At 38.2% G+C, this 13,624-nt stretch overlaps 1 protein-coding gene across 5 annotated transcripts in view; it reads left to right on the top strand.

Moving 5' to 3' along the window:
* LOC120538384 (tropomyosin alpha-3 chain) overlaps positions 1–13,624 on the top strand; it is a 64,713-nt gene that overhangs the window by 10,411 nt on the left and 40,678 nt on the right. Inside the window, exon 1 of one of the 5 annotated variants that reach the window (XM_039767919.1) lies at positions 9,380–9,805. The exons of 3 other annotated variants lie outside the window; for them this stretch is intronic. In XM_039767919.1, coding sequence (XP_039623853.1) covers positions 9,674–9,805 — 132 coding nt within the window. In that variant the 5' untranslated portion in view covers positions 9,380–9,673. Of the gene's footprint in view, positions 1–9,379; positions 9,806–13,624 lie in introns of those variants that run through there. One more of the 5 variants, XM_039767912.1, reaches the window with a different exon arrangement.

Genomic DNA, 13,624 nt, shown 5'->3' on the forward strand with positions numbered 1-13,624 from the left:
TCCCCTGTAGAACACATTCATACATGCGAGTGTCCAGTCAACTCAATATGCACATCTTTGGTATGTTTAGGGTAATACAAAATAGAGTAAATAATAACTTTAAAGAATGTATGACATGGTCATGCCCTACAGCTCCAGAATTGTAGGTTCAAATTTTTTAAAGTCAATGGGTCTATGTCCTAAAAGGGCAACCCCAGTGTAACTTCAATATATCAAAAGTCTCTGTGATTGGAAAACTGATGATTCTAAATTGATTCAGTATGAGTAAGTGTGGGTGCATGACAACTGTGCCTGCTAATGGACTGGCACTCCACCCAGTGTTAGGCCCTGGGATCCTCTACTAGAATAAATGCCATCATAAATGAATGCAATGATTAATATAAAAAAAACTTTTTTCTCCTGTCTTTCAAGACTTCACTAATCCTCATGATTTCTTTTAAAGCACCATCAATGCCAGGAACTTTTTAATGTTAAACTGAGTTTTACCACTAGTTTGTTTTAGACCAATTTGATTGATTTCCATTCCTGACAATGTTTTGTTTTTCTTTCGAAGTGCAGGGTGGGTCAAACTTTCTCAATGGAGATGAATTTAATCACAATACTTTCACGCAAATGTCTGCACACTTTGTTACAAAGGATTCTTATGTGGAACATTATTGTCAGTTACACCACAATTTATGAGCAACTGAAGAGAAAGTCCAAATGTGTCTTTAGTTTTGAAAGGTTGATCATCAAATTAAAACCTAAATAATGAATAGTTGTGCTTCTCATCAAGCCAATAAACCCGAGCAGGAATTGTTAGGTTTTTGGGGTAAAAAGTGTCAGCAAAATAAACACATGTACATCTACAATAACCATAATCAAATTTACCTCAAAAGTAAGAAATCCTTTTATGTTTAATCTTCCCTCATGCCTTCAAATTGACTCTCAGTTATTGCACCAGTACAAGATGTCCTCCTGACTATGTTACTCATGGAAATTTCATAAACGAGGCTGCTCTAGCCATTTGATATACTTTATTCCTCCCTTTTGACAGGTATTTTTCGTTTTCTTGGCAGTTTCTCTCATTTTTTATTTCAGGAAGCTTTTTTTGTGTGTCAACATTACTTGTCAGCTGAGACGTGATTAATGTTCCAACTGCCCTTGGCTGGGTTTGTTGCTACAGGATAGATTTAAAATGACAGAAATAGTTGTCACTTTTCACATTTAAAAGACGTTTGACTGCCTGTTATTTTGATGCCACTACAACGGCTATTGAAACAACCTTCTAGCCATTTAGAGAATGAAGTGATATATATTATACATATTAATTTGCCTTCATATTCTTTTAAAAACCATCGTGATAGGAAATGAAAAGAATCTAACTTATTCATATTATTCCAACTGCATGCCTGAGATGATGAGTGGAATGCATGTTTGGACTAGAATTAGCTCTTTCTCCTCTACCTTAATAAAACAAAAAAAATGTTATTTCCTTTTTTTAGTTACAGCTAATTAGCAAAGTGTTGTCCATATTTATGCTCAGAATTTCCTCAAAGATTTGATCCTAAAACCATGTGGCACAGAATGTTGTTCCAAGATGACTTCAAATTTTCCAATAAAAGACTAGTACTTTAAATAGCTCCTTCTACCTCACCACACACACATATGTTTAACAGTAATATTTGATGACTGTTGAGACCACTGTATTAAGCTGAATGTGTGAGTTTACTGTCATATTCCTGGAATCATTTCAGGGCTTTCCTAGCATTGTGTCAAGGATAACTATCTTGTTAAAAAAGTCCACTAGAAATGATGATCGGCTAATTCCGACCTTTAGATGTTGCTTTTTTCATGTTAAGATAAATATTGAGTACCTGGACAGCTCATCCTGTACCACTGCATTGCCACTACCAGCCAGCCTTGTTGATACCTGGAAAGTGGATCCAGGCCATTTTCACCATATCCTCATTCTTGAATCAGTGTGGATTCATTAGACAAAGTGAAATTTCTCAAACCAGTATCCAGTATCCAGTGCTTGTGTTATTTGATCAACTTCTACCACTCCTTGTTTTTCACTTTAAAGAGTGTGACTTGGTTAAACTACTGTACAGGTCATGTGACTAAGTATGATAAGCTGGGCATTTCGCTATGCCTGTCCTTGTACAACTGCTGCAGCCGTCTGGTAACTGACTGCAATTAGTCTGCTACTCTGCACGAGGTGTGGCAGCCTTCAATGGTCCTTTTTATGTAAAAGTTTTATTCCAGCCACTGGGCTGCCATTGACTGTTTTGTGAGTAGTAACCCAGTCTCACTCAAATTCACTAAGATAGTTAAGCATTCTGAGCTAAAGATTTTTTTCTGCCCTGATGCCACCATGTCTAACACCCACCAAGATGCATAATTCAAAAGGATTATAAATCTTTTGTTATATCTATTCACACTGTGATTAGCACATATGATTTATTTGTGACTGTGAGTTTATGTTTAAAACAAGCCTTATCCACATATATAATGCTGTCCATCATTAGGCAGTTGCTTACACTGCATTGATAGGTTACCCCAATAAAGTGGTCACTTAGTTTACTCTTGCTTGAGCCTAGTGCTTGCCCAAATCATTGCCAGCATTCTCATTTTTGTTTTTAATGCATTGTTATTTGTACACTACATCAAGAATCACCTACCCCTTGGGGTTTCAAGTGCACTAATAGAGAGATATATCAGAAAAGAAGGTTTTGAGCGCACTAATACACATGTTATACTGAAGAACTGGGGGAGTCCCCTTGGGAATTGGGGATGGGGGTATTAGAGGCTACTTCAAGCACTGCTTGAGCCATGCAGCAATACTTCTAGGATGTCAATACCTATCACTCCATTGATCCATCAATTTTGTATAGGTTAATAGGGTCATTATTGCATTATTGAAATATTATCCAGGTATATGCTAATTTACATAGTTACACTAACTGGTGACATGATTAATAAATAGTATCACAACTTTACCTGAAAACTTCTGTCTTCCTTACTATGAGAATCTCAGAACAATGTTGGCATTCTAGTAGCAAATTCAAAAATAGTTCAAATTAGAAGGAGAGAGGGTGTTTGGGGTGGTTAGGAACAAAGGGCCATTAATTCTTAAAAGGCTGTAAATTAAGAGTTTTAAGTAAAAAATAAAGTTGTATTCAGTGCAGATAGATAGATAGATAGATAGATAGATAGATAGATAGATAGATAGATAGATAGATAGATAGATAGATAGATAGATACTTTATTAATCCCAAGGGGAAATTCACATACTCCAGCAGCAGCATACTGATAAAAAAAAAACAATATTAAAGAGTGATAAAAATGCAGGTAAAAACAGACAATAACTTTGCATAATGTTAACGTTAACCCCGCCACTCCCCCGGTGGAACTGAAGAGTCGCATAGTGTGGGGGAGGAACGATCTCCTCAGTCTGTCCGTGGAGCAGGACAGTGACATCAATTTGTTGCTGAAGCTGCTCCTCTGTCTGGAGATGATACTGTTCAGTGGATGCAGTGGATTCTCCATGATTGACAGGAGCCTGCTCAGCGCCTGTCGCTATATTTAATTTGAATTATCATTTACTAGCTATTCATGACAGTTCAACGATTTCTAACTACAGTAAAAAAATAATTTTTTTATAAATTCACTGGTCGTCTTAAACTAATTGCCAATCCTTTTAGCTTAGGTCAGAGACGATCCCTGCAGCATCAAGTGCAATCTTTAAAGGATGTCCTGGATACGGATGACCAACGGTCACAGAGTCTCGTTTAGAATCGACAATTAACTTAACATGAAACTTTTTGGATGTGTGAGGAAATGCGAATAGAACAGAAAGCACATTTAGGAAGAGCATGCAAAATCCACATAGGTTCAGAATCATTTTCTTGTACCTATTCTTCTTTAAACACACTTCCGGCTCGAATTATTGATGGACATCGCTTATAGCATCGCATAGGCGTAATTGAAAGAACAGACGTTTGGATTCAAAGGACACGTCAGCAGGAGTGAAAGTGATCTGTAGTATGATAAGAGTCTTGAGAAACAGCACACAAGGGTGGAAATCCGATGGCAGAACGCCCTTGACAGTGAACGGCGAAGCTACTGTTCTGCAGAGATTTTGCATGACAAGCTAGTCAACAGACAGGTTTATAAAAGGGACCGAGGTTTATCATCTACTTTCAAAGTACAAAAGTAGCCAGGTTAAAGCTTAGACTGGAAGTAGAACTAGGAGAAAGACTATGGTACTATTTAAACTACCGTGACAGAATTGAATAACTTTACAGAAAAGTTCGAAAGCGTACTTATGCTTATAGGTAGGGGTGGGCCTGATATTTAAAAGTCACGTGACGTCTGGTCACGCCTTGCAGCCAAAGCTGCCCAGACTGTAGAGCGCTCAATCATCAACTCTAAACTGGTTCAGCAAGTTTTATAACTAGCATATAGATGGAGACAGACCCAAGTACTTCAGCCGGCAGCACCGGAATAAAAACGGGATAGGACAGTGGACTTTTATTCTGCCGATTTTCCAGTTTGATCTTTTGTCGCGCTTCTCTCCCATTGCTTACATTTAAGGATAGATAGGTTTGGATGGTAGAGGCGCTCCAAGATGAGATTTCCTGTAACTGACTGAATAAAAAAACGAATAACTGGTAGTAATGTTAGTCTTTTTTACTGTTGTATACTGTGCCCAACCCCCAGCAACAGAATGAATGAAAAATCGACCCTTAGTTTAATGTTACACACTGCCTTGAGCACTAATTTGCCTGCCTGTAAACTGACCACATCTTACGCCTTTATTTATTATGGCCGTAACATGGTATCTATCTATAAGGATTTTGCAGGATTACAACAACATCCAAAAAAGGCACAAATATATACTGTATAAATAAAACAAGATTTATAATATTATGTTATATATGTTAACAAGGAGTAAATACACATAAAACAAGAATTGTCTACAAGTAAATGAACAAAGTGCAGGTATTTATTGAGTGTAATATGATTAGAATTGCATATAATTATCATAGTACAAGATGTCAGTCAATGGCACAGTATATTGCACATAGAGTCATTATTTGGTTAGATTTCATTTAGACCAGCTCAGTATCATTCAGCAAACAAAGAAGAATACCTTATCAGCGGTGGAGCGACTCGTTGTAGAGCCTGATGGAAACCACCTCACATACCACTTCTTGGAGCAATGCAGTTGTCTCAGTCTGTTATTGAGTTTACTCCTCTGTTTAGCCAAGGCCTCATACAGGGGTGAGAGTCATTGTCCAGGATGGTAAGCAGCTTCCTGAGTGACTTCTGTCTTCCTCTAGTAAACACAGCCTGCTGATTCCAAGATTGAACCAGCCTTTTTAATCAGTTTGTTTACTCTGCTGGCACTAACACCATTTCCTCAGCACCACTACCACATAGAAAAGTAGTCTGGCCACTACAGACTGGTAGAAAACACACAAGAGTAGCCTGCATACTCCAAACAACTGCAACTTCCTCAGGAAATAGAGGTGACTGGCCTTTGTTGTATACAGCCTATATGTTGGTATATGTCACTCAAGCCTGCAATTCAGATACACCCGAAGGTATTTTATATGTCCTTACCACCTTAAATGTCTTTACCATCACTGACAACTGGGGAAAAAGAGGATTTGACCCTCCTTAAGCCAAATTATTGTCTATTGTGTCTTATTAATGTTGAGCTGCAGGTGGTTCAGTTCATACCATTCAATAAAGTCCTTCACTAGTGCCATTTACTCATTCTTCTGTCAACCACTGATACATCCAATTATGGCTGTGTCAATTAAATATTTCTGCAGATGACATGATTAAGCATTTTTTCTAAAGTTGGAGATGTACAGGACAAACAGAAAGAGAACTAATAGAGTTCCCTGTGGAACCTATGTACTACTCATGACCACGCCCAATACCCATTTTTTAAGCCGCTCAATCTGTCATCTACCAGTTAAGTAGTCTGTTATTCAGGGCACAGTGGTAGCATCAACCAGTATTGGCTGGTGCTTTCCCCAGCAGTTTGGGCTGTATGGTGATAAATGCACTAGTGAGCTCAAAAAACACTTTCCTCACCCAGCTATCCTGTTTATCCAGATTGATGTAAGCTACGTTCAGCAACAAGCTGATGGCATCGCCCACTCCTATGTGGTCCTAATGGGCAAACTGACTATGGGTCGCAAGTGAGTCAACATTAGCCTTCCCAAGGTATTCAGAATGTGTGAAGTCAGAGCCACCAGTCAGTATTCATTTAAGTTTTTTAGCTGCAGTTTCTTGATACTAGATGCTGGTACCACAAAAGATGATTTCAATACTGCTGGAACCCTTAGTAAGATCAGACTCAGACTGAAGATATGCTAAAAACTATCATGATTTTTCTGAAAAGGTGTCTTTCACAGCATAAGCATATTTATTTTTATAGTTGTTCCCTGATATTATTTCAATTGCTTGCATTTTACCACCATAGTAGGTTGCCTGGCAGATTAAATTTATCACATCAGTGAACTAAGTAGGGGACTGTGAATAATTCTGAAGTATCCATCTCAAGCTTGTAATAAAAATAATCTATTTTTTCAGCTTCTGTCTATATTTTGGAATGCACACGCTTTGCAGAATTTACTAATTTTCATAATTCTTATTCTTCTTCTTCTTTTGGTTGCTCCCCTTAGGGGCTGCCACAGTATATCATCTGTTTCCATATCTTCCTGTCCTCTGCATCTTGATCTCCCACACCCACCACCTGCATGTCATCTCTCAGCAGATCCATAAACCTCCTCTTATGCCTTCCTCTTGCCTGACAGCTCCATCCCTATCATCCTTCTCCCAGTATGCACAGCATCTCTCCTTTGCACATGTCCAAACCAACGCAATCTCACATCTCTGGCTTCACCTCCAAACCATCCAACCTGAGCTGACCCTCTAATGTAGTAATTTCTAATCCTATCAATCCTCATCACACCTAAAACAAATCTTAGCATCTTTAATTCTTCCGTCTACAGCTCTTTCTACTGTCTTTTTGTCAATGCCACCATCTCCAACCTATTTAACAATAGTTGGTCTCACTACTGTCTCATAAACCTTTCCTTTCACTCTTGCTGGTACCCGTCTATCACAAATCACTCCTGACACTCTTCTCCACCCACTCCATCCTGTCTGCTCTCTTCTTCATCAATCTTCCACGCTCCCCAGTACTCTGTTGGGCTGATCCCAAGTATTTAAACTCATTGACTTTCATCAGCTCTACTCCCAGCATCCTCACCATTCTTCTGACCTCCCTCTCTTCACATACATGTATTGTCTTGCTCTTACTGACCTTCATTCCACTCCTCTCTAGAGCATATCTCCACCTTTCCAGGGTCTCATCAAACTGCTTCTTACTCTCTTGATCACAATGTCATCTACAAACATCAACCTGTCTATCACCATTGCAAATAAGAGGCTCTAAGGGCTCAGAGTCGATTCTTGATGTAATCCCACCTCAACTTTAAATGAATCCATCACTCCTACCGCAGACCTCACCACTGTCTTACTTCCCTAGTACATATCCTGTACCATTTTTACATACCTTTCTGCCACTCTTGACTTCCACATACAGTACCACAACTCCTCTCTAGACACCCTGTCATATGCTTTCTGTAGGTCCAAAAAGACACAATGCAACTCCTTTTGACCTTCTCTATACTACTGTTGTTCGCTAATCATCACCTCCCTTCTTAACCTTGATTCCACCACTCTTTCCCATAACTTCATGTTATGACTGATCAATTTTATCCCTCTATGGTTACTATAATTCTGCACATCACCCTTATTCTTAAAAATCGGTACTAGTACACTTCTCCACTCGTCTGGCATCCTCTAACTTTCCAAGATTGCACTAAACAGTCTGGTTAAAAACTCTACTGCCATATCTCCTAAACACCTCTATGTTTCCACAGGCATGTCATCTGGACCAACAGCCTTTCCCTTTTTCATCCTCCTCATAGCTGCACTCCCTGGTTCACTATCTCCACATTATGCAATCTTCTCTCTCTCTCTCATTCTCTTCATTCATCAACCTCTCAAAGAACTCTTTCCATCTATTCAACACACTCTCCTCCCTTGTCCTTTATCATCCTAATCAGCTGCACATCTTTCCCAGCTCGGTCCCTCTGTAAAGCCAAACTCTGCATGTCATTTGTCCCTACTTTGTGCCCAACCTCTTATACAACTCATCATATCCTTTATCTTTAGCCTTCGCCCCTTCGCTCTTCACCTTATGCCTGATCTCCTTGTACTGCTATCTACTTTCGTTGTGTCTCCAGCGATCTCACTTCTTCGCCAACCTCTTCCTCTGTGTATTCTCCTGTATTTAATTAAGGATAATAAAATCAATTTTAAAAGTTTCAGCCAATAAATAATGGGCCTCACGCCTGGACAAACTGGTGAGGAAGGCAGGCCTCTATTGTAGGCATGGAGCTGGACAGTTTGACATCCGTGGCAGAGCGACGAGCGCTGAGCAGGCTCCTGTCAATCATGGAGAATCCACTGCATCCACTTAACAGTATCATCTCCAGACAGCGACTGCTGTCACTGTCCTGCTCCACTGACAGACTGAGAAAATCGTTCCTCCCCAACACTATGCGACTCTTCAATTCCACCCTTTGGTGGGTGTGGGCTTAAACGTTAACATACTAAGTTACTGTCTGTTTTACCTGCATTTTTATCACTCTTTAAATTTTATATTGTTTTTTATCAGTATGTTGCTGCTGGCGTATGTGAATTTCCCCTTGGGATTAATAAAGTATCTATTTATCTATCTATCTGTCTATCTGGGATTAATAAAGTATCTATTTATCTATCTATCTGTCTATCTACGGTATCTATCTATCTATCTCTATCTAATGGGCTGTACATATTCTAACCTATGTTATTTCTTTATTAGATTAGGAATTCATTTTTTAGGGCTTGGTGCTTTCACTGTTGCACCCCTTAAGCACTAGGGGTCACTAAGGCGTTACAGTTCGTGTCTATCTTGATCATGAATACAATACCGTGTACAGAAAATGGAAGGTCGTGCCAGAAAAAGTGCTTCGGTTTTAATTTATTTCTAAACATCATTTTAATTGTTATTATTTTTATTGAGTGTGGTCTATAACCATATATTTTGAACATAGATGTAGATAACTATTTTTCGGTCGATAATTTATAGCTTTTTGCTTCTTAAAACGTTTTAAAATTGCTTGAAAATTTCTGTTTCAGTTTGCAAGTCAATGAAGTAATGAATGAATGAGGGTGGAGCTTAATAAATCATCGTGCCGCCGCTGCGTGCTTGCGTCACAGTCTTGGCTCAGATAGACGAAGTTCGGAGGTACGTCACTTCCTTTTAATTAGGGCGGTGCAGCAAGGAAGCTGGTTAGAAAGAAGGAAGGAAAACTAATTGAGCGGGGTAGTCGGTTTAAAACAATTTAATTGGAATATTTAGTCAGTAAAGTAAAGGAAGAAAGTTTTAAATCGAGAACGCCTATTGGGATAGTGCTGACGAGAACTTATAACTGAGTCGAAAGTTAAGATCTGAGACGAGCAAGCCAGGAGAGGAGCCAAATAGGCGTCAGGGACTTCTTGCTTCACACACGGACAAACAGGTTAAGGGGCCACACGGAGCCGGGATCAACTCACCATGGCCGGAGCTAACAGCATCGAGGCGGTTAAGCGTAAGATCAAAGTTCTGCAGCAGCATGCGGATGAAGCCGAGGAGCGAGCTGAGGGCCTGCAAAGGCAGGTAGAGGCGGAGAGACAAGCGAAAGAGCAGGTAAATTTGGGTGGAACCTCCAGAAAGTCGTTTAACTGGAAATAAATGGTTAAGGCGTCGTTTTTAAAAAGTATTGCATAGGGGTGGGGGAATTGTAAAATGACATTAATGTAGCTCAACTTAATGAAAGAGGAAGGTCTTGGGTGGGGCGACATCGATAGGAAGAGAAGTGTTGACGGGGAAGCAGCTTTTTGCATTGAGTTGAGCTTTGTACTTTTTGATTTCGAGAAGGATAATTGTTTGTAGATGATATAGTCCTGTTTTATCACGTAATAGGCTGTAAACGCAAATTCTGGGGAAAAAGGTAATTTTAGCGGTAAAGGTGTTGGGATAGACCTCACCCCCCACTTGCATGCATCCAAGTGCTTTTGCGCATACCTAGTGCCGCCCACTGACTTTGATCTGTGGGGGGTGGGGTGCTACTTTAACTTTTTTTTCTTTTGCATACATTTTTGTCTTCCTCATTTTTACGAAACTTCCTTTTTACGCTATGCAGATATATGCACTTGCATCTTAAGCCCACGAATTAAAAAATAATTTCCACCCTGCTCTTGATTGATAACTCTTAGGTGAACAAATCAGCCCCTAATAAGTTGGTAGCATTCTTTTGAATTATTCAGTTAGAGATGTGCTGTTAACCATGGGGTGGGGGGGAGGTCGAGATGGATTTGCAAATTGATAGCGATTGGTGACATTTTTATGCCATATATAAAGTCAGAGAAGTAACGTTATTCTAAAGTGAGAGCTACATTAAGTAAATTATTACAGGATCGAACACATTCTTCCGTTTCAATATGAGACAAGACGCTGCTTGTTCTGTACAGTTATTGTGAACACGGAACAGGAGGCTCCGAACGTTAGCTGTTCAGTTTGCCTCCACCCTCCAGCATCGTCTGCTCGTTAAAAGCTCTCTTATATAGTCTCCACAACAGAGATTGAGTAACTACTACAGGGTGTGTACATGGAAAGTAAGATTAGAAATATGCCTTTAGTGTAGGTGACTTGGAATTTTGAGGAAAGGTTATCAATTACTCTTTAACCTGTTGAGTCACGTTAAGATAAAGCCTTAAAGCTGTTATTTACACAAGTACCATTTGCAAATTATTAAAATCAGTGTATTTTGTGCTGTATACAGTTATTATATATAATACATTGGCTAGACTTCCACATTCATTAGTTGTTCAAACTGTTGCGTTTTCCTCTCATTTAATTGAAAGTTTTCAACTGACCTTGATGCTCTCCTGTGGTTGTTCTCTTCCAAGAATGTCTGTCCAATTTTGCTGTTCCTTTCTTCATCAGTTATCTCATTCTCTAAGTTGTATGTGCATTAACTGAATGATAAACCTATATTGAGAGGGTGTATTTTTCTGCTAATAAATTGTTGGTTTATATGCACTAGCATTGAGTAGTTTCAGCAGAAGTGTGTAAATTTGTGAATTCACTCTTGAGATTAATAAAGTATCTGTCTATATCTATCTTTCTAAAGTAACACTAGTGGATGTCCTTAATACCAAGAGTAGTATGCCTTACGGTGACTGCTTTTTTTTTTATCTGGCATAATCATTTTTCATTTTAGTCTTTCTGATGTGTATTGGGGGGGTGTAGCGTTTATATTTGTCTAATGAGCTTACACAGCTTACCATTACAGAGTGTTAAGAAAAGCAGACAAATGCATTGCAAAGTAACAAAATGAGAAAAACAAATCCTTCAATAAATCAGTAAATGAATAGGAAAGCCACATCAACATGGGTTTTTTTCTGGCTACTCTAGCCACTTCTTTCATTCCTGTGGTGTGTGGTAGGTTACTTGGCAACACTAAATTTACCCAAAGTGCTTAAATGTGTGGAAGGGTATGTATATACAATTGTGCTCTGACATATATACTGGTGCCCTGTTCTGAGTGGTTTTTCTGTCTTGCAGGAAGTGTTGACAGTGCAGATACTTTCTCCTTGTGTCCATGAACCGATTAGATATAAAAATGTGCATATGATTTAAATTTCATGTGGAGAGATGTTGGTGTTTAATCATGATTTCAATGCAAACACTAGTAATTCGTTAAAAAGAGAATGTGGGATAGTTAGTATAAGAAATGGATACAGACAAGCTAAATGTGATTTTTTTTTGAACAGGCAGGTCTTACAAATTATAGTATAGGTCAGCTTTGTACATATGTGCCATAGTTTTGAGTATAATATATAATACTTTGAAGTTATTAATTTAAAGCACTACATTAGTTCAGTTTTATTTCTCTGTGTTTTGAGCTGTTTGACTTGATATACAGAAGACTATAAAAACTTAAACTAGGAGTGTAGAGTTTCATATGTGTCATATAACCATTTAGGAACATGTGCTGCCAAATTGTTAGTAGTACATTTCTTTTCAAATGATGTAAATATTTCTTAACTTTTTCTGTGTTTATTAGATGCAGCCGAGAAGGTACATGTTATGTTGTTTTGTTTAAACAAAATTAAAAAGAAAACTTTAATCATGATCCCCAAGATAATTTAAAAAATAATTACTGGAACAAGATGTTGACATTTCAGTTTAGCATGCTAGCCACTCAAGATGGTTTTAGTTTAATATTCAAATGTTGCTGTATGTTTATTAGAATTTTTAGTGTAACATTTTAAGATATGGAAATGTTTACATAGGTTTTCATTCAAGACCAGTGCACATTTAAAAAGACTTCTTCATACATTAATATGTAAAAAGTCTTCTTCAGAACAATGTCTTAAAAGTCTATGCAGTTATCCAGTGTTTCTGACAGCGCTGTTTTAATGTTCACAGTGTTTAAATGGAAGTTTTTCCGTTTGTGAAATATGTTGTGCAGTGTTATCATTACATGGATGATTACATGTATGTCCTCGTAGAAAGATGCACTTTATTCTGTTTAAGGTACGCTTTGCTTAAAACATAATTCCAAATTAGGTTATTTTTTGTGTTTTAATTTGAAGCAGTAGATAATGAACCATCGCTGTGCCATTTCCATTAGTAGTATTTTTCTATGACAAGTCTGCACATAGTACACTTTCTCAACTTGCATAATCCAGTAAGGGGACTGGAGCCAGTGTTACATCATGCAAAGCAGGAAATGCCTTTAAAGGTTACACATAACACACATTTACATTGGGCCAATGTAGAGCTGCTTGTCTACCTACCTCAGATGTTTTAGATATCTCAGAAAAAGCATTCTTTTCAGAGGTCAACCCAGAAACTGCTAGACCATGCAAACTCTACCCAGACAATAATGACCAGGTGCAAAATTCAAACAGAAGTTGTAGGATCTGAAAGATGTTTTATTGGCTGTCTTCTAACTTAGTCATAAATACCAATAGTGAAACTCACAGCATCTTCCATCTCTTGGAATGAAAAAGAATACATATAGAAAACATGGCAGACTTTGTCAAGAAGTAGTTCACTTTATATGTACTAGGGATGTACCATTACTGACGAGTGAGTTTTCTTGTAACGTTCAATTTTAATACCATTACCAGTTTCGGTTTCCTGTTTTTCTACACTAATTGCAACCAGAGGACTTAAATGGGGTTCAAACCTTGCTTGTTTTCTTCATTTTTTTTTTACCTTTGCCAGTTCTCTTTTCTGGAGAGAGACCCAACATGAATCTGTTTTTAAAATGCAGTCTTAAGTTAAAAGTGTGTTATGTAGCTGCTTTTTTTTTTTTATTAAAGGAAAATTTCATATATACTATGCTTATGCCTTGTGGGGCAAGGACTGTTATCACCACACATCACTTTACCCAGGAAAATCATTATTAATATACTATGTATCCCCAGTGCATTTGGCATGAATCATTTTTAA

Source organism: Polypterus senegalus, chromosome 1 (genome assembly GCF_016835505.1).
Source record: "Polypterus senegalus isolate Bchr_013 chromosome 1, ASM1683550v1, whole genome shotgun sequence".
Taxonomy (NCBI): Eukaryota; Metazoa; Chordata; class Cladistia; order Polypteriformes; family Polypteridae; genus Polypterus; species Polypterus senegalus.